Below are 22,529 nucleotides of genomic sequence, written 5' to 3' on the forward strand. Positions count from 1 at the left end.
TTAATTGATTGATTTGGTGTTTTAAGTCCATTTTATGCACTGTAAGGCTAATCGGGACAGGACCTACAGTTTAAAGTGGGATCCGAACCACTATGTGCCTCCACCGGGTATCGAACCCCGAACACCTTGATTACAAGGCGACGTTACCACTGCGCCATCGGGGAGGCCTCTTTCAAGTAAATCTGAAGAATTTATTGGTATGCTTGTTATTCTGATTTAATGATACACCATATAGAAAAAACACACACTGTACTCGTTATTCCAACAAGCGAAAATGATATATTTTTTGAGAACTGAATTTGAAAATTCAGGCGCCAGTTGAAAATGTCTACATTTTACATTCCCAATTTCGCCTTCAAATAAACACTCAAAGAATCTGTTAACAATTGCATAGGAAAGGCAACCTTACTTTCGAGTAAAAGATTCCGAAGAACTTTGCGGTGGCGGAAACGCATGCATCACCCATCCCATCTCTTCACTCCACCCCTAACAGCGGTGCTTGGAAGGGAACCAGCGAAAAAGAAAGCCCTTGCCATTGGTAACAGCCTTGCTGGGATACAAGAGATCTGACCAATAAGGACGTTTGAAACCCACGTGACTGTCACCGAAAGAGCTCTCCCCCCAATTTGTGCTGGAAACAGCAAAAGAAGACGGCCGCGCCATCTACTGGCCACCGATGGATATGCAATTTCAAAGCGCAGCGAGGTTTAAATGTGGGGTAATCCTCTACTCCTTAACTCCTCTATGCCTAGGGTTACCAGACGTCCGGTTTTTCCCGGACATGTCCTACATTGTAACCTTATGTCCGGTGTCCGGGAGGACTTTGAAGAATATCATACATGTCCTACATTTTGAGCATCACATAATATTAATTAAATTAGGGAAATACATAACAAAAATCATGCAAGTTACAAGTCTATGGACTGCGCTACCAAACTCATTAGTGAAATTTATTTTGATTCAGTCATTGCCCAAGAAGAAAATAAAAGTTTGTCCTGCTAGAAAACAAACGATAAAACGGAAGCAATTAATGAACAAAGTTTTCGGACCAGTTTCTGATGATGTTACCATTCTATGATGTTACTATTCAATGCCTAAGCGTAATTTCTTGCCTTTGAGTTTATACTGATGAAATAAGGTGCTTCCCATTCTGATTCAATATTTTGATTGTAAAGCAGGCGTATAGAGAACAAAGTTATTCAGGGTGCCTGCCAGTCAAGAGAGTAATGGAAGTCAAGAAAAAGTAAAGAAATCAATAAAAAAGCAATAAATTATTCTTGTGGTCAAGAATTTTTGTTATCACAATAACTGATTGGTTGATTTAGTTTATTTCTTCACTTTTTCTGCCCCTTTGGTTAATCGCGAAGGTGAGGATGAATGGTGGTAAGCAAAGATGGATGAAGGGACAGTCACAAACATATAGGGACAACAGACACAAACCCCACATAAGATTATACTGGATGAGTCCAGACGCCAAAGGGTCCCGGGTTCAATACCCGATGGAGAATCATAGTGGTTCGGATCCCACTTGAAACTGTAGGTCCAGTCCAGATTAGCCTTACTGTGCACAAAATGGACTTAAAACACCAACTCAATCAATCAATCCAGATGCCAAAGCATTGCTAGTCTGCCAAAAACAGTCCAGGATGCATTAATAGATAAAGCAGATCTAATTCTCTTCTTAAATAGTTGCAGCTTCAGTTTTCATCTAGGGGTTTTCATTAAATAAATATTTATTTTCTTAATTACGAATTTCCAACTTTTCCTAAGTAGGGGTCGAATAAATAAACGTTAAGAAAAACGGAAAAAGTCTAGGAAAGTCCAGAAAATGTCAAGAATTCTGGATGTGTTATTTTGGTAGACACCCTGTTATTGAACTAAAAACTATCCAAGATGAAACTTTTGGAACCATTTCAAATTACGGTAATTGCTGAATATTTGTTTGCCATTACAGGTCTTAGTGCAAATGTTGAGAGTGTACTTTCATTACCATCAGCACAACAGATTCACAAGAGAAATGCTTTATTTCATAAAGTCTGTAAAATGTTTGGTATAATATATAATTTCAAGAGTTTGACCATTCTATGGTTTGACTGTCCACTCTAACCTAAATATATTTTGACTAAACCTGAAATTTTGAGAAAAATTGGCTCCTCTGAGAAGTATTATTTAAATCTTGTAGTAAGAAGTGCATTGTTTAGTATGATTGCAAGTTTTGAAATTTTGCTTTTAAGAATTAATTTTTTAAAACTGAAAAGTGTCATTTTTCAATTACTTTCTAACATGTTCTATAGACATATGTATTATTTATTGAAAATATTAAACGTTTAAAACAATTGTAAAAAAAACAAAGCCGTGTGTTTTAAACGCTTAAAACAAAGTGTTTTAAACACTTTTGTTTTAAACATGCCAACCCTGACTGAAGCACTTATGGGACAGCCAGTTACCATAACTCGTTAATCGCGTTAAACTCGTGCGACTTTCGGAACGGGCCCAATGAAAGATTTTCCCTGTGACGTCAGAACGCAAGGTTGCTCTAGTGTTGTCCAAAACAGGAGACCCCTCTTCAACCACAGGCTTTATGCTGACCACTAATCTGTGACTCTATACGTCTAATCTGTGCTATACATATTCTATCTCGTTGCCAGCTGTCTGTGTTGTGTGGTACTTGAAACCACAACTGCTGTAACTATTATATCGTTTTAATTTGTAAATAGGGATTGTCCGTTTTGGTGGATTTGGAGAAATATATTGCATTTTTGAAGTAAATTATGTCAAAAGTCCAGCCACGAGACATATCTCCTATTTTACAAACTTTGAGAAACATTCTTTTAGGGGTAAGTCTCGCTAATAATACTAGTCTTTACGCACTATACAGTCATAAAATATTACTAATTCCCTGGATTTAGACCGAAAAGTTCATGGTAACAGTTCGTTATATCGTAGGGTACTATTATCGTATGAGGGAAACACCTACGAATCATATATTTCGGACTTCTTTACATTGCTAACGTGTTATTTTCGAATGCGGAACATTTCTTAAGGTGAAATAATGCATTTCTAACTAAGATAATGTCTATTTCTTCTATTTACGAGTACTTACTGTTACTTGTTTCGAATCTGTAACACATTATGGCCGTGATAGCGTACTGGTTTAGGGGGCGTTCTGAGAGTGTTTTGTCGATTTATGCAGTGTTGCAACCTCGTTCACCGGAAAATATCTACTTTCGTGCCCGGATTTGAAATTATGGTAATACGTCGCATTTACGTGTAGAACTTGTAAAATAACCTTGCGATTTACCACGTTCATTGTCCATACACAGCAATTCGGAACCATCTTTCTTTCGCAATTCGCTAAAGCTCTTTCTTTATGCACAACAATCTTGCAACCTTGAATATTGACGTCAGACGAGGAATGCCTACGTGGTTAGGTTAGGCCTGTTAGGTTAGGTTCCATTAGCATAAATACAAAGAAAAAATAATATTTTCGCTAAGAGACGCGTTACCTTTTATTGCCTAACATGAAAAAGCTCTCTCCTGTGACGTCAGAACAAAATGTTGGTACTGTGTTGTGCGATAAGTGACACCTATTCGGGGGAAATGTCTTCTTCCGTGGAGCTGCTGTTCTTATGGTAGGGTTACGTTACGTGGTTCTAGTGAAAACACGGCGAGGCTGAAACACTGGCTACAGGGTTGCATCATCGTAACACACAGAACATTGCACTCTCATGCAGAAAGCAAATGGCGGGAGCAGAAACAGCGTGTCGGACAGAGATTTTCGCAGAAAACAACACGCATTCACATTAAAATGGATCAAATCTATATTCAGGAACTTCCACAACGCTAAAGAAAATGATTCCCGTAAGTACTTTCTCCTGTAAATTTGAAGGAATCCGTTTCCCTCATACGATAATGTTACCTTTTCTTTAATCATGGAATCTATTTGACCGGCAAATCATATATTTTTCAAGAGAAATATCCCACCGACGCACAATTGACATGCTTCCTGTACTTGAACTGCATGCTCTGCACGTTCGATGACGTAACCCACTGTCAGTGTTTCAAACTCCTTTTTTAATTTTTTTTTACTATGCTTGACTAACCTAACCTAATTTTATGGAAATGGTTTGTGGGGCTATCCGTGAATGACCCGTGGGGCTATCCGTAAATGGTTCATGGGGCTATCCATGAATGGTTCGTGGGGCTATCCATCAGCTACCCGTTCATAATGTATAATTTCCACCAGCGACGAACACTATAGTAGGTATTTTTTGGTGAAGGTTGAAACACTGCATACCCACAATGTGAGTCAAGATGTGCCCACCATATTGTGTGTTCCGGAAGCGAAGAAAGGAATAAAAAAAAATCGGTAAAATTTTCGTATCCGCAAAATGTATTTCGGTAAAATTTCAGTAACCACCAAACGTCTCAAATTCCTTTATTTTCTTATTTTTCACATTGATACTTACGTATTCTGCATTCCTAAGGATTCTTGAAGGTGGCATTTCGTTTTTTCCACGCAAATAATCTCAATTTTAGACATATCGGGTAATTTTTTTTTGTTTGCTTTCACTTGCGTTACACATGATATGGCGGAGAAATCTTGACTAGCGTTGTCCATGATCAGTGGTTATGCAGTGTTGCAACCTTCTTCATAGAAAAATACCTACTTTCATGTTACTGATTTTGGGAGCGAATTTACAATATATAGAAAGTCTCCAATTTTGTTAATTTTCGGTATACTAACTAATTTTGGCCTCCTAATCACGAATCTGTTGAAAAAAAACGGGGGTCACGTCTGAAAATTTGAAAAAAAGCCGATTGATTTTTTTATATATATAGGTGTATATGTGTAGTTTTACGAACAAAAATGTAATCTCCTGTCATTGTGTCCAACCACGCCGTTTTTTTTTTACAAGAAAATGATTTATGATGTTCAATTCTAGTACGATCACTATTCTTTCGATGAATTTAGGGGTGAAATGAGTGCTAATGGAACCTAACCTAACAGGCCTAACCTAACCTCATGTGAATGGTTCGTGGGGCTACCCGTGGATGGTTTTTGGGGCTAACGTCAATGGTTTGTAAGGCTACCCGAAGATGGTTTGTGGGGCTACCCGTGGATGATTTTTGGGGCTAACGTCAATGGTTTGTGGGGCTACCCGTGGATGGTTTTTTGTGCTAACAAACAATTTTTCATCAAAATGTACAATTTCCAGACGTGACCCCCAGTTTTTTACAACAGATCCGTGATTAGGAGGCCAAAATTAGTTAGTATACCAAAATTAACGAAATTGGAGACTTTCTCTATATTGTAAATTCTTACCCTGATTTTGTATTGCTTTCCAGGTTCAAAAAATACACGAACGATTGATAAATAGCCCCACGAACTATGCACGGCAAGGTTAGGTTAAGTTCTGTTAGAAGCGCTAGGATTTTTTACTACCTAGAAGCACCACCTCCGGTCAAAATGACCGGTATTTAAGATTTGACCATTTCTCAAAATGGAGATACAATAATGATCTTATTACTACAGTAATAAAACAAAATATTTTGTAAAAAAATACAAAAATATCATGAAACCCAGCGATTTTTATTTCCCATGCACTAATTACAAAAATAAATATTCATTTTCTTCAAGGAAATAAGTTTCCGTTATGAAATTTCACATATTACATTTTTTGCATTTCAGTACCTTTTCTACACCAGAAACAATTTTCCACAAACACATTTGTTGCACATTGAACAAATGTCACTTGCTTTGTTTTTATTGCACAATGCCACCTGGCATTGGCGCCTCTTTCTGGAATCAGAGCCACTTACATTCCGTGCATGTGATATTGATGTTGACAATATTTTATTGGGCTTTGCATTCAAATGTCCTTCTCTCAGTTCCTCAGCTAATTCTATCAAAAAGTTATGTCTCGTAACGTTCCTCCCCGTGACTGCCTTGTAAACTATCCATGCATTTATTGCTGCCAGATCTAAGATATTGTAAAACACATGTACCGGCCATCTACGTGATGAAGCACGGACTGAATATTTGCGTGCCATTTGATCAACATCAACACTGCATTTAGTTTTGTTGTAATACTTGATTGTTTCTGGGAGTTTCTTCTGGCTTTGCAAATCTATTTCTACATCTGAATGCACGGAGCTTAGGAGTAGAACATTGTTGTTTGGTTTAGCTTGGTATGCACACAATGTAATGTCCCCCTTTTTTAGCAAACATGTTTCATACACTTGTGTTCTAATGTTCACAATTTCATTAGGAATCTCCTTTCTATTTTTCTTCAGAGTGCCAATTAGGCTTGTCTTCTTCTCCTTTAGCTTCTCAGGTAGTTTTAGTGATGTGAAATAATTGTCAGTAGTTACATTTCTACCTGCATTTAGATAAGGTGAAGTAATTCTCAATACAACATTTTCAGGTACAGTAACATTATCATTCCTTGATTCATCTTTCTCAAGGTATGGAAAGGCATTGCGCATGTATTTGTAATGTACGTCCACTAGCATCCAAAATTTTATACCAAATTTGTCTGGTTTGTTTGGCATGTACTGTGTAAATCTTCAATAGAAAACACATATAACACCCGAAATAAACAGCTCTGAAAGCCTTACTTCACCAGGCTAACATTAGTTGAAGAAGGACCCCAACAGATGGCAATTAAAATATTCAACCATTTACCAAATGATATAAAAGCAGAAAGTATGACAAGTTTCAAAAATAAATTAAATAAACTATTAGTTAATAAGGAATATTATAGTGTTAGTGAATATCTAGATTGTAAATTATAGAAAATTTGTAATTATTTTTCTTTTATATGAACTGTACTGAACCCTCCAAATACCAATGTATATGGTTTACATGGAGTAATAATAATAATAATAATAATAAAAACTCGCTTTTGAAGGAAACAATTGTTCGTCAACTGTCAGTTTTTCCCCTGGAGTGTGGCAACTCCTACAATTACCTATAAATTTGTCCCAAATTTCAGATCACAGTGCAAATTTATCAGTTTGTAATCATTCAGATCTGGATGATTTTGAATCCAATCTAAGATATTTCATTATTTCCCTGATGTGTTTCTTGACATTGTTTGTTGAAAGAAAGGTGGTCCCCAAGTAGTTTTCCATAAAAAATTGTAGTCTATAGAACTGCACCCATACGTGCCTTAAAATAGCCAGGAAAGCGTCAAGTTCTTGTAATGACAAACACCAGTTGGGTTGCTGGTTTCGAGCTGCTCCTTCTTCCGTACACTTCTGTATGTGTCGAAGCATGGAATCGTCTACAAGAAGTCGCCATGCACTGGCAACGTTTGAACCAACATGGGGTTTTGCGTATGGAGTGGGACCTGCTGTCTCTCTCAATACATTTTGAGCGCTACGTCGCCCTCCAGCATGTGCTCCAGTAGATTCAACTGTCCAAGAATTTATACCATCTTTGCCAACATACACTGAACCTACCTTGTGGCTTCCAAAGAAATGTCGTCCTCCTCGGTCTGTTCCAGGGCTCCTTCCTCAACCTCTAGCTCCTACAGATGTCTTGTTTGTCGAATTTTTCAGTTTCCCTCTTCTAGGAGATGGTCCTGAAAAAGAACTGAGTTGCAGCGATATTAGTATAAAAATTGAAAGTATTATTATTATTTGTTTGTTGCAACAATAATAGTATCATGATTCAAAGTGCAATTATTACAATCAGAATGAGCGAGTATAAAAAAAAAAAAAAAAAAAAGAATGTTCAACGACCAGTGTCTAGTGCCAGTGACTCGTCAGAAGACATCATGTTACTTATCAAAATTGAATACCTATAAATCAAGAATAGCTTTCTCTCTCTCTCTCTCTCTCTCTCTCTCTCTCTCTCTCTCTCTCTCTCTCTCTCTCTCTCGCCCTCGCTCTCTAGTGGACCATTGTACAGGCATTCGGGATGTCCCAGGGGTTCGAATCATTATTGTGTGCACACACACTCAGACACACACACACACAATATCATGCATGCGAACATGAACAGTACATTCACTTATATCCATGTATGCTTGCACACTCACACAGACACAAATGCACACAGAGGATGTATTTGCACAACTACCTTCTTCATTATTTGAAGATTCATTCAATACTGCATCATCTTCGGAATCCACAGAATCAGTTACATCATCACCATCTGTTGTAGGAATGTAGTCCATATCATCATCAGTAAGATCTGGGTCCTCGACATCGGATTCATTTTCACTAATCTCCTGTAATACTTTCAAATATTCCTCTGGACTGAGGACACATTGTCTAGAAAACATGCTTACAAACTGCAGTGTTCAAACAAAACTGAGTCTTCACTTTCCCCTCCTTATCAGCTTCGACAATACGCCAACATATATGGGCAAGTCCAAAAGAGGAAGGAAGAATAGGGGTGGAAACTGTAAGTGCAACGTTCCAATCTAGAAGTGGTCTTCCATTGAAATACATTAGCGGTCAAAATGACGGGGAACGGCGCTTCTAGGTAGAAACACAAATATTTCCATTAGTATTATTTTTTTGTAAATAACTCATAGCAGTAATAATGTACTGCAAATTTTAGGAAAAGTCACAAAATTACAACGCACGAAGAAAAAAGTTTCTGTACAAAGCAGAAACTGCAATTTGAAAAACTGCCAAAATGACCGGCTTGGCGCTTCTAGTGTTAAGCAAACATAGTTAAAATTGTTTTTTAAAATTAGAAAAATATATTTTTCCGGGTTCGAAAACCCACGAACAATTCACAGATAGCCCCACAAACCATTCATAAATAGCCCCACGAACCATTCACAGATAGCCCCACGAACCATTCACAGATAGCCCCACGAACCATTCACAGATAGCCCCACGAACCATTCACAGATAGCCCCACGAACCATTCACAGATAGCCCCACGAACCATTCACTGATAGCCCCATGAACCATTCATAAATAGCCCCACGAACCATTCACAGCAAGGTTAGGTTCTGTTAGGTTAGGCAAACAGTTAAAATTGTTTTTTAAAATTAGAAAAATTGAAGATAATTTATTTTTTGGGACATTCAAATTCCTTCACAATTCCATGGTTAATGACAAATTCTAATGGATCTTCAACGCCATGCAATTTCACCACGCATCCTGTGCACATCATGTTGTCGCAAGTTCGTAATCAGAAATGATGAACAGTAACACACATTTATTTACGTTCTACAACTGTTACACAGTTACAAAACCGCATATTTGGAAACACTGATCGGTTGTTACATCATTAAACACATGCAAAAATTTGGTTCACGTAGTAGACAGACATCAAGGGAACAGCATTCGTGCATCGGAGTGAAATTAATGTCGAAAATTACATGATTTACCGGCAAAAAAAGGTAAAAATTTACTATTCTACAAACCCCTGTAACTTCTTTGTTTCATCACTTTTAACATTCATACTTACCTATGTGCTTTGCGGAACATTCTTTAATGTGTATTCACGTTTTTTTGATGAAAGTAATGTCAATTTTTCACATTACGAGTACTTCTTTATGTGCGTTGTCTCGCTTTCGTATGACACAGTATGGCACGTACACCTTTGTAGATAATTGCGCGTCGTGCTTGTGTTTTGTTGATTTTTATTTGGTATCCAGTGTTTCCAACCTTCATAACCCAAAAAACATTCGTGAAGAAAGCTGATGTAATTTAATTTTTATTTCACAATATTTTTTTTTACTTCGCATTGTTTTACGAACAAAATTTTAACTATGCTTGCCTAACCTAACCTAACCTTGCCGGAAATAGTTCGAGGGGCTATTCATCAATGGTTTGTGGGGCTCCCAGTATGAATTTCACCACGCATCCACGACACGTCATGTTTGTATTTTTGGTTGGTAACACATAAGGTTGGAAACACTGCATCCCAATGAACATCAACAAAACACAAACACGACATGTGATCATCTACGAAGGTAAACGCGCCAAAGGCTATTGTCAGTCGGAGAATTAATTTTCAACAAGAAACATGAATTTCCGCTATGATACATTCCCATATGACAGAAAACACCTTCCAGATGTTAGACAATGCTACAGGAACTTATTACCGTAAGTAGTTTCTTGTGTAAAAATGAAGATATCTGTTTGTGGAATAGTAAATTAGTACCAATGAAGAAATGTCTCAGATACATGAAACTGTTACTGTTAATGCCTTCACTAAGTACTATTTACCAAAGTAATGATGATTTAAAAAGTGACGCACAGCAAGCAGCAGTGTTTGGTTTATGGTCATCTAAAACACGGTGGTCTGGCGAATTTTCATTCAAGATTCGAAGGGACTTTTGAGTTTGAGATAAGATGTTTAAAACATTTAGGGACGTCATTTTAATGCTAAGAGCCTCAAACATTTAGAGATGTTTGATTATTGCTAATAGCCCAAAACCTAACCCCTAACAACGAAAGCATTTTGGGTACTTTAGTATTATACGGACTATCTCATTTGTCTACGTTAAATTATATTCCCCTCGCAAGCATGAGTCATTCGGTTAGGTTTTCTTTTGCATTCCCCGAAAACTGACTCTGAAATCAGGTAGTCCGTATAATACTAAAGTACCACATTTTGCAATGTAATACATCTAAGCACCCCCCCCCCCACACACACAAAGGGGATGGCAGTTTGTTTGCTCGCAAACAAAGAACAATGTGTTAGTGTATGGTAGGGAAAATTGTTCTCCAGAAAACACAAAGTAAGAAATCACTAAAACCCTGAGGTATGTGTTAACAGACACAATTAGAAATCAAACCATGTAAAAAGTGTCTGTGTACCATGATCAATTCAGGATAAAACAATCAGAACTTGGTCCTGATGAACTTCTTACAGTACCAACAAGGACTGAAACTTATAAAACTGACACATTTGTATGTTACTAGCTTCAATCTTGAATCCATACACATTTTGAAAGTTTCAGACGCCTTTTTCATCAACTGCTAGACTTCCATATGCTGGATATAGTGACTATGCTGTCAGCTTGTACCAGGTGTGCCTGTTAATAATTCTTAATTGATCCGAAAGAAATCAAGTGTATCTGGGGAGAAAGGTAACAAATGCTTGATTCAAAGTATGTACCATTGCTAGCTATACATTGTGCACATCTGTCCGTCAAATTGTGGATGCCCTTCCAGAAAAAATGTTCACATTTTGAGGTCATCCAGTCAGCAAGCCATTGTTCGACGTCTTCGTAATTGTTGAAGTGTTGCTGGAAAAGTGAGTGAGACATCGATGAAAAGAAGTGGTAGTTCGAAGGGGCTGTCTGGTGAGTGTGGCGGGTGGGGCATGAATGGTGTCTCTGACGCCTTTAGCTGTGTGTGATGAGGTGTTGTCGTGCTTCATAATCACTTTTCCGTGTCTTGTCGCCCAATCTGGGTGCTTTTCGATCAATGCATGGTTCAAATTGATGGGTTGCTGACGGTAGCGAACGGCATTCACTGTTTCACCTGGTTTCAGAAGCTCATGGTACACCACACCCTTCTGATCCCACCAAATGCACAGCATTGTCTTCCTTCCGAAGCGATTCGGTTTTGCAGTCGATGTTGAAGGTTGTCCTGGGTCAATCCATGACTTTTTGCATTTTGGGTTCTCGAAGTAGATCCATTTTTCACCCCCAGTCACTATCCGATGCAAGAAAGACTTTCTTTCATGCTGAGAAAGCAACACTTCACACACAGTTTTTCAATTTTCCATTTGTCTGTCGTTCAGATGATGTGGGACCTATTTTCCTGTCTTCTGGATCTTTCCCATGGCATGAAGACGATCAGATATGGTTTGGCGACCAACATCTAACTTCTCTGCCAGTTGTTGTTGCATTTGCATATCGTCTTCATACAACAGTGCTTGCACTTCGGCGATTTGGAATTTTTTCGGCTGGCCCGGGCGATCTTTGTCTTTCAAGTCGAAATCACCACTTTTGAATCGTCAAAACCAACGCACACACATGTCTTGCATTAGGACATTGTAGCTGTAAGTTTCCACAAGGAAACGATGGCTTTCACTCGCATTTTTCTTTTGATTGAACAAGAAAAGCAGGACGTGCCGCTCATGCACCTTATTTGGTTTGAAGGTCAACATGTTTCCCACACAAACCCAATATCGTGATCACTCGCACTTGGTTGCACATCCATGGCATTTTGACAAGTACTGTCCTGGCAACACACTGACGTAACAGTTTAGACTGTGCACTAACCCTTGTTTCCAGTACCATCCAGCGACGAAATTAAGAATTATTAACCGGTACACCTGGTAATCAAGAGTTGCAGGTTTTTATTCCCTGTAGAGGCACATTTTTAACTGTAGATCTAGTAGCTACAGTCCTTCTGAGCATAAAGTGAATGTAAAACAAAGTTTGAATGAAGTACAAAATTGTGTATTTTAAAAAAGAACTAAAGAAAATGGCATAACAGATCATTGTCACATTTCGTATATGTGTTGAGATAGTCACAGATGATACACTGAAAATTGTATACAAATTAACTTATTTTTTTCCAGTTTTGAAGTCATACAACCACCACATACGTTAAAAATAATCAGGATGTAAAGAGTTGCATAAAATTCAACTCTTTACATCAATAAAAACAGTACTTGCCTTTCAAGTACATCGTATTTCACCCCAGGAAGGGGAGATTACACCATCCTAAGCACCTGAACTGTTGGAAAGTAAGATTTTTTTCATGATTAATACATAATTTGTGTCATACATGCATACACATTAATGTCTCCCTTGTAATGAAGGGGTCCCAGGTTCAATACCTGATGGAGGCACATAGTGTTTTGAATCCCACTAATGGTAGGTCCAAGGATGTATGAGAAAATATTAGAGAAAAGAATAAGAGAATTAACAGAGCTGAACATGAGAGAGGAACAGTATGGATTTAGAAGAGGCAGATCAACAGTAGTTACGATGTTCACCATAAGGCAATTACAGGAAAGGCACTCTGATTATGGAAATTATTTGATTATAGCATTCCTAGATGTAGAAAAGGCATACAATAGCATGGACAGAACAAAGATTTGGAATGCTCTAAGAGAGAAAGGAGTCTAGGAAGAGATAGTGTGTCGAGTGCAGAGCACATACAAGGCCAATCAGAGTTGTGTGAAGACACCAGTGGGAAGAACAGAGTGGTTCAGTATAAGTAATGGACTAAAACAGGATGACTGCTCTTTATAATTACAATGGATGCAATTAACGAAGAGGTGGGGAAGAAGATAGGATTGGAAGAGATGGAGAGAGAGAGAGAGAGAGAGAGAGAGAGACAGACAGAGAGAGAGAGACACACACACACACACACACAGAGAGAGAGAGAGAGATATTAATTGACCAAACAGGAGATCAATTTTCATTTTTAAATCTCCACTTCAAAAGTGTTAAATGCAAGGTTTATTTTCATGCATGCAACATTTGTTTTGCTACATGCTTTACGTCGATTGCCGGAACTCTGGTAGTTTGAGCTAGATTCCCCATCTCCTCTGCGCTGCTGATATCAAATTGAGTATCATCTGTTTCACTCCTTAACTTTTAACAGGTGGGACCACCTTACATGTGTAAGGCTTGATTCACATCTATGTTCAGGTCACAGTCCACTGACGGTCAGGGGATATCCACAAGCTTTGCTCCGGTATAATCATCGTCCATCTGCTATTGGTTTCTTGACAGAGCACAACGATTTTTCAGTATAGAGAGCTTGCCGATTGTGCTATCTACAATGTTTAAGAGATTTTCAACAGTGAACTTGGCTGTTACAGTACTGGCGTTCGAAGAGAATGACTAAGAAGAAAAATAATTGTGAAACCGGAAATTGATTGATTTGGTTGATTCTATTTAAAAACAGCTTGACAGAGGACGATGAAACTTCGAATATGGGTAATGAGGGTGGGGACACACCAGAAAGAGCCAGTGTGCATCATGATTGTCATCTTGAAAGCTGCCATTTTGGAATTACCTCCAGATTTTCAAACGGGAAGGGGGTCATGTGGCACATCATTTAAAATTTGTGTTTTCTCAGAAACAAGAATATGCAGTTATATTTCCCCTAACTTTATTTGGTAAGCATATTTTGACGAAGTTTCACATTTGGCATCCTGCTAGATGTGCTCTGTGTTGCCTGTTCTGTGCCACACAAAATGCAAGACATTTTTGCCAGTCCTCATGCACACACAGTAACACTGCAGGGTCCACAGAGTCGCACGCTTGTTGGATCTGGTGCTGCAAGATGTCTGAGATCATTGATTTTGTCTTGATAAACCATGGCTTTAAGATGGCCCATCAGGGGGTGTAAGGTCCAGAGAACGTGTTGGCCACTCAGTGGGTCCTGCGGCATTTGAATTTGATAGAAGTGCCACTTGTTCATATGCAACACGCAGAGTATGGATCTCTGACTCCTGACACTGATGTTAAATGTCTGGTACTGCATTTTGGGCTCTTGGCCAAGGATGCCACAATTGCCGTTGCTGGTTCCTAGTAAGTAGCAGTTCTCTGCCATCCACTACGTTCTCTGTCGTCCACGGATCCCATCTCTTTAAACTTCGGCAACACTGTGACATGTGAGATGCCATCTCTCTCTGGATGCTTGGCATTGAAATCCTCTGCAGCGACCCTGGCACTGCGCTCCCCACTGATCACAACAATTTCAATCTGTTTTTGGAGGGTTAGAGCCATGTTACATCACCTGGAAGGAATGAATAACTACCCATTACATTACGCCAAAAGTGAACTTCAACTGTCAAAATAGTCTCACCAAAAAAAGTAGGGGAAAAATAACTGCATATTCTTATGTCTGAGAAAATGCACATTTTAATGTCATACCACATGACCCCCTTCCCATTTGAAAATCTGGAGGTAATTCCAAAATGGCAGCTTTCAAGAAGGTCACCATGATGCATACTGACCCTATCTGGTGTGATCCCACCCCCATTACCTGTATCTGAAGTTCCATCATTCTCCGTCAAGCCATTTGCAAATTAAAAGGGAGGTGCTGGACTTTTGCCTCATCCTGTACCTTGTCTGTACAGAGACTGGCAGACAAAGAAGGTTTGATGCCATTTAGCATTTAGTTACCAACTCCAATGTAATGCTTCAGTAATAACTATAAGTACTGATACTGTTCCCAAACTCTGTGACAGCAAGCATCTGTTTGAGGTCCAAGGCCTACCATGTAGCTTTACAGATGCATTGGGTGACCATCACTGTTATTATCTGACTTTCTAGACCAGGCGCGGTTGGCTGTATAGCGCAAATGTGCAGTGAACCCCCAGTAATATACAAAATAAACAATAACTGAGAAGTTCATAAGCGTAGAGTGGCAAATTCTCTTAGTGAGAAGGAGAAACCGCGGGCCAGAGCCACTCAGCTCCCCTCTAGTTCCGTTTCGTGCAAAGTCTCCGCTGAACCTCCGCAAGCCAACCCCTACCATGCTAAAAGCTTAGGACGGCTAGCAGAAGCTCGACGCGTACATATGGCGAAAATACATGCAGTCTGAGACTGGAGGAAGGCCGTATAGTCAAAACGGACATGCGCAGTTCGTAGGATCACCAGCGAGCTGGAGTGAATCACGCTCTTCTCTCTTCCAGTGTTGCACTATGTGTTTCAATTTGAATTCATTTGGCATTCTCTTTGTATTTTTATATTTTACAAGACTTATTAGATTAATGAAGAGGGTGTAATATAAATGTAGAGGTAGCACCGAACGAAAGCTAGAAGTAAAGATGATGGGACAAATAAGATAAATATGATAGAAAACAACTTGACTACACATTTAGAGTTTTCATCTTTAAGATGGAAACACTTCAGGTGGAAGGAGCCGAAAAGTCAAAAATAGCGCGAGGGCGAGGGGTTGCTTATCGGACAAGACTTAAACAACCTTTTGGTCTTCTTACGTCAGATTAAATGCTTTTGTTGACATGTTAGGCTTTTTAGGTTTAGTTGTCTTAGAATATATACACTCAACTTTCGGGGCTTACCGTGCTTGACCAAAAATGTAATATTTGCTATTTATTCAAGCCTAACCTAACAATGAAGGCATTTCGCACTTACGTCAGAAGACGACCAAAAAGTTGTTTGGGTTTCGTGCGATCAGTTATACTCTAGAAAGAGAGGGTGTTCGAAGGGACGCGCGCATTTAACTTTGTTACGTGTCATTGTCTCCATACTTGTTAGTTTGTTTTGAAGTGCATGGCTGGTGATTGAAATATATGTGGCATAGTGATACGTTGAGTGAAGTGAGGTGGATTGTGTATTGGAAGGAGTGTAGTTGTTGCTGTGCGAGAAGTTAACATATTGCATAGAATAGAATCTAATCGCTTTGATTTAGCGATATACTTTCGAATAGTTATATAAGAATTATCTTGTAATCAAGGGGTCTTGGGTTCGATTACTGATACATACTCATTTTAGCAGGCAGAGATTTGTATTTTTTAACTGTAGGTTCAGGATCCAGTTCCAATAATATAGTCTATTTGACAGTGGTGGGATCAGAAATGAGTTGGCAAGAGTGAAAGAGGCAAAATTGAGGCGGGAATATTTTCTGAATTCTGAGATACCCCTAAATACAATACCATACGAAAATCTTAAATTAAAATGATCGCCTCCTACACACACACTCCTTGGTGCTGTCACTGTTATCTGAACATAAAGCAAATTAACTTTGTCAGTAATCTACCGGCCAAAATTTGATAATTTTCCCAGTACTATCTCTACGAACAAAAGCGTGTAGTGTCTCAAAAGGTTTAGATAAGTCCACTTTGCATAATTTTGGTGAACCCCCAGGAAAATTATGCACGAGCCGCGCCTGTTCTAGACTAGAACCCACTTCAACCCACTTCTTTTTTTCAAGTAGCTCCCCAATTGTTCTCATGATTGTGGGACAACACCCAAATTTATTTTTGAGCTCCCACAAGAAATTGAACCTAGGACTAATTGTAGCAAAGGTAAAAGTGCTGACTATGTAGCTATGCAGTAGCCTGGTAGTTTTTATACCTATTATATATTTACTGTGAAGAAAGTAGGGAAAATATGCTAATAATTGAAATATGCAGTAATTATATTAAGGTCATTGCTTAATATTTCCCCCTATTATTTAAATATATGGCAAATTGATTGCTCTTAACCAAATTCTGACCATTTTCTGTAAATTTTTCCTGTCTTTCTTTTAGAGAAAACATACACAGGCTTTACGTTTTCAAGATTGGATAGCTGCACGCACACAACCTCCTCCTAACTTGCCAGCTGGTTCAGCAGATAAGTTGTCCGCTAATCATTATTACACTCGTGATGGGCGTAGAGAAGTGACACCACCACTTGTACTAGCAGATAATTCAAGACAGGCCATTGCTGCTGGGAAAGAGACAGTGTAAGTAATTTTTGTACAATGCTTGTTTACAATATATAAGTTTGAAATACCATTGCAAGTTGTGTAACATATACATATAAATCAAAATTGATTTGTAAAAACATATCTTTTTGGAAAAAAATTGGAACATTAATAAGGTTTTAAATATTCCCCATGTGTTGCGTGATTATGTGGTGAACTATTCAGAACCTCCCTTGTGCCTCTCCAATAACTTAGTGATGTGCTGTTGGCTGTACACGAGATATCCAAGGTTTGATCCTCATTGGAGGCACAGTGTTGTGGATCCCTCTTTCAACTGCAGGCCCAGTCTCAATTTACCTTTCACATCATAAAGTGTAGTTAAAACTATGAAAACAGAACCTCCCTTCAGTATTTATTTAATTGTGGTGTTATTCCCAAATAGGTGTATTCATTGCAAGCATATGTCTTTATGATGGGAATCATGGGCACTTGCAGAAAGTTTTGCAAGGTGATTCAAAATCAGAAAGTTGTGTCCTTAGACAGGATATATTGATCTAATATTTATGTGTCATCAGAAGAAGGAAAGGGAGGGAGGAGAGAAGACATATGAAGTAAACTAGAGATTAAGAGAAATGAAGACAAATAATTCAGAAACAGGGGCAGGGTAGAAAGAGCAGAGAAATTAAGAAATGAGAGAGAGGAAGAGAAAGAGAAGCAAGAAATTGAGTATTACGTTATTGTATAACAACTATCATGAGAATTATATTGGAGTACAACCATAAAGCAGTATGAAAGGTTGAACTGGGAAATTGGAATCAATAACAAAAGCTATAAAATTTATTAAAACAAACACACACACACTCTCTCACTCACTTGAACATCATATAGTGAGCAATGTAATTAGGACAGTCCTTTTGCAAGTTCTGATATAGGGATCTTCTTTGGTGATTGTTCTCTTCAAAATGCTCCTTTTCTCTGCTGATATTATGTATTCCATAATAAATACTAGAATTAAACACCAAAGATTAAATGATCCTTTTGTCATTTCATGGGCACCCATTCTTGCAACTTTATGCAATATGCTAATTCATTGCTTGTATTGGGTTGCCTGCTGTAAAGTTTGGACAGGAATTCCAATTACTTTTGCTTATGACTGTACTATATGATGAATGAGAAACTTCTGAAGAACTTTTACTAGTAGATCTGGATTGAATCTTCTTTAAAAAAGCAAGGTACAGGGTGGCGCATGAAATGATCCCCCATTTTGTTCTTGGATAAAAATTATATTATAAAGAAGTTTTCAATGAAACATATATCACAAAAAAGGTTACATTTTGGGAAAATGTACTACTACAATACATGCTCAATGTGACCACCGTTGTTATTGGTTGATTGATTGATTGAGTTAGTGTTTTAAGTCCACTTTATGCACAGTAAGGCTAATCGGGACTGGACCTACAGTTTAAAGTGGGATCCGAACCACTTTGTGCCTCCACCGGGTATCGAACCCGGGACCCCTTGATTACAAGGCGGCGACGCTACCACTGCGCCATCGGGGAGGTCCAGTTGTTATTGGTAACTGCAGTCAAGCGAACACCAATGTTACCAATTACCCTGTGGCACTTGAGTTCTGTAATTTCACTGCAAGCTTGAACCATACGTTTTCTCAGTTCCATTAAATCTTGATGATTTTTTTTTTTCGGGAAATCTTTTCCACACCATCCAAATGAAAGTGTGCCTCGTCAGAAAACAAAACATTGTTCACTGTTGGCGTTATTCTCAACCCAATGAACGAAGGTCATCCTCTGCTGTTTGTGTTCAATTGTGAGTTTTTGAACCATGGTAATCTGTGGATACATATCGAGATCATTTTTAAGAATCCGTTGAACAGAGCTTTTCTAGCTGATTTGCTAGGACTCCTCTGCATAGCAACTCGAACAGCTTCAATATTCTCAGGCAAATGCACAGGTTGGGGATGATCACACTTTGATTCCAATACTGTTCCTTCCATTCAAAACTTTTCATGTAGTTTGTGGATAGTTTTTCTAGAGGGGACCCGCCGAGGATGGAAATGTGCACAAAAACGCCTCTGAGTCGCAACAATGCTTTTCATTTCAGGAAAAAGTAGCACAGTTGGCTGATCGCTGTTGCATCGTAAGTCTTCCTTTGTCTGCCATGTTGTCTACACTAAATCCCTAGCGGCAGCATCATGAATTATGCTTCACATTTCATTACGCCACTTTTACAATGACTACTGCAACTGCTGTTCATACACATGACGTGATTTCTCATCTGAAATGTGAAAAAAATAAAAAAAACAAATGGGGGTCATTTTGTGTGCCACGTGAAAAATTCCTGGTAACTACATGAGCTAAGCTGCTCAGTCAACAGTTCCAATAGTTGGTATAAATATGAATTTGCCTTCTACAAGGGAGAGTCCATGGTTATCCACACTTTTCTTTAGGTTGGCCATATTGCTTTTCACATGTCAGTAGAGAGTTTGTTGTTGCTTTAGTGCATGTTTGACATTCATCACCCATTTTCTCTTTTTGTTGTTGTTGTTGTTGTTGGATAAACATGGGCATGCTTTTGATTGATTGATTGAGTTGGTGTTTTTAAGTCCACTTTATGCACAGTAAGGCTAATCGGGACTGGACCTACAGCTTAAAGTGGGATCCAAACCACTATGCGCCTCCACCAGGAATCGAACCCGGGGCCCCTTGATTACAAGGCAACGACGGAACCACTGTGCCATCTGGGAGGAAACATGGTCGTGCCACTCTTGATTTGCACCAAAGAACAACAACAAGCAGTGATTTGTTTCTTGTGATTTTAAGGTGTACCAGGGGCCAAAAATCCAAAAGCTTGAATCACAATATGAGAAAAGTGCTTAACCATGGCGGAGTGTGTTCAAATGGTTTGAGAAGCTCAAAGACAGTCGGACAAGTATCAAGCACAGAGGAGGAGCATGATGCCCATTCACATCCACTACTGATGACAATGTTGAGCAAGTCCATGCCATGATTCTGACAAACCAACAAGTGACTGTCGATGTAGTGGCAAGTTACGTACACATTATTCCCCACACAATCTTTGGTACAAATGGACAGTGGCACGGCTATGTTTACCCTGCAAAAACAAGAAAATGGATGATGGTCAAATATGAGCTAAAGCACTGACAAATTACAGCAAAAGTGAACATAATTACTGACTCAACCCTTGAATGTATATTGTATATACTGTATATTGTAGGCATGGGCTGATGTGAAATTCTGGCAGATATCAATAAAGTACCAATACTGATAACCAATATTGTACAGACCCTATTTAAATTCCAAATGGTTCTTGAAGAACCTGAAAGCTTCATTGACCTGTTACCAGATGGCTGCAATGCAAAAGAAGCTGCATATCTACACATTTAGTTTTAAAAAGTAGAAATGGAGATTATATGTTTATATCCATAAAATTACAATAAAACAACAGAATATTGTACTAAATTATAAGATATTTATAGATATATTGGATCGGTAAAAATATTGGTACTTCTGCCAATACACCAATATCGTTTGACATCGAGTACTGGTTAATCTGTCCCATCCCTAATATATTGAAATGCAAAGTAGGGAGAATTGGTACTAACATCCATATATTTTTTTATTCTTCAGGGAGACTGCAGCTGTTCAAAAGAAACCACCTCTGCCAGGACAAGTATGGCACTGGGATTAAATTTTTGTGTATTTAAATAGTTCGTACCATAGGAACTAGAGAAACAAGTGTGGTGTTTGTGTTCTGTCATGAAGATTGTAGTGGTTCAAATATTGTTAGTTGCAATAGCTACACAATAATGTACATTTTCGTTCTATTTCTAAATTTAAACTCTCGGTACAGCAGTGTCAGAATAATACAATTTGATGTGTTTTAGATTCTTCATGAGTCATAAAAATAAAGATCACTTTTCGAGGTGTATATTCTCACCAGTTGCCAGAAAATATATAATTGGCAAGAGAAGTGTAAAATTCACATAACTTTCCTCCATTACTCAAATATGGAAGTTAATGGAAAATAGTAAAACAAAAAGTGAAAAATCATAATAATTATGCATAATAAATACCCATACATAGTATTCTTCTATTAAGACATGAATTTAGTGTTTTATTAACACTGCATAACATTTTGTAACAAATTGTAAATAAAGTTATTTGTTAAATTCATATGTATTATTATTTATGCAATTCCTGTAATTCCACATGCAAAATTATGCAATTATATTTAGTGGCATAATTGTAGTTGTAATTAGCTATTGTGATACCTATATTACAAAATAGTTCTAAGTTTTATATTGTTTTATGGCTCTTTTCTGCTCGTTTGGATAATCAGGTCAGTGAGGATAATATGAAATTCACGAAGGGACACTCGCAAAGAAACATCCAGGCAGGTGATCCTGATTAGCCAGTAAAATTGACCTACAGTCATGCTGAACTTTGATTCTGTGTTGTATAAAAGTTGAACTGAGATTAAGTTCCTGTGATCTGAGGTCAAAGTTAACCCTCGAATTTTCTCTGATCAGAAGAATTGAACATAGTTCAGCTGTTGTACCATGGTTGTACAAGTGTATATTTGCTTTTAAAAAAATGTGTTTCAAGTGAACATATGTGGCAAGATTGAAAGACAGGATGAAATCAATTCATAAATTCTGTTTCCATTAATAATAATAAAGAGGAACCAAGCATGCACAATGAGGTGAACAAAGAATATTTTTATGTGTCATTGTTATTTACTGTTTGATTGCAGTGTATTTCTTTACTTTAAATTGACTTTAAATAGCAGCTAGAGCATATTGTTTAATTTTACAATCAGCAAGAGGTAAATTGAGAGCTGAAGTGTTGACACAGACAGAAAATATGATCCACTTAAGTTTTCTTTTGTTGATATTATTGTGAAACACGCCTTGGGATGAAGAGGGGGCATAAAAATAATACCATTATGCTTTACTTCATCCAGTCCAGTGCCACTGTGATTTAATTTTGTCTGCAGAATGGAACAGAGCATGTAACTTAGGCTGTAGTGTGTCTTTATATTTTCAGAAATTTTGGAATTTTCCTGCTCCTCCCCTCCCCCCGCATCCGTAGATACACTCGATGTGCATAAATTGTATATAGTCCAAATCTATGGTTCATTCCGTGTATAACGGTACTTCA

General features: G+C 38.1%; 1 protein-coding gene across 1 annotated transcript; it reads left to right on the forward strand.

Moving 5' to 3' along the window:
* Positions 1-2,590: 2,590 nt before the first annotated feature.
* On the forward strand, positions 2,591-21,542 carry LOC145984423 (NADH dehydrogenase [ubiquinone] 1 alpha subcomplex subunit 7-like). Its single transcript, XM_083118086.1, has 3 exons — positions 2,591-2,837; positions 17,174-17,370; positions 20,997-21,542. The coding sequence occupies exons 1-3, from the start codon at positions 2,772-2,774 to the stop codon at positions 21,055-21,057; spliced, it is 324 nt and encodes a 107-aa protein (XP_082974212.1). The 5' UTR covers positions 2,591-2,771; the 3' UTR covers positions 21,058-21,542.
* Positions 21,543-22,529: the final 987 nt, after the last annotated feature.

Source organism: Lepisma saccharinum, chromosome 2 (genome assembly GCF_977018435.1).
Source record: "Lepisma saccharinum chromosome 2, izLepSacc3.1, whole genome shotgun sequence".
NCBI classification, from domain to species: domain Eukaryota; kingdom Metazoa; phylum Arthropoda; class Insecta; order Zygentoma; family Lepismatidae; genus Lepisma; species Lepisma saccharinum.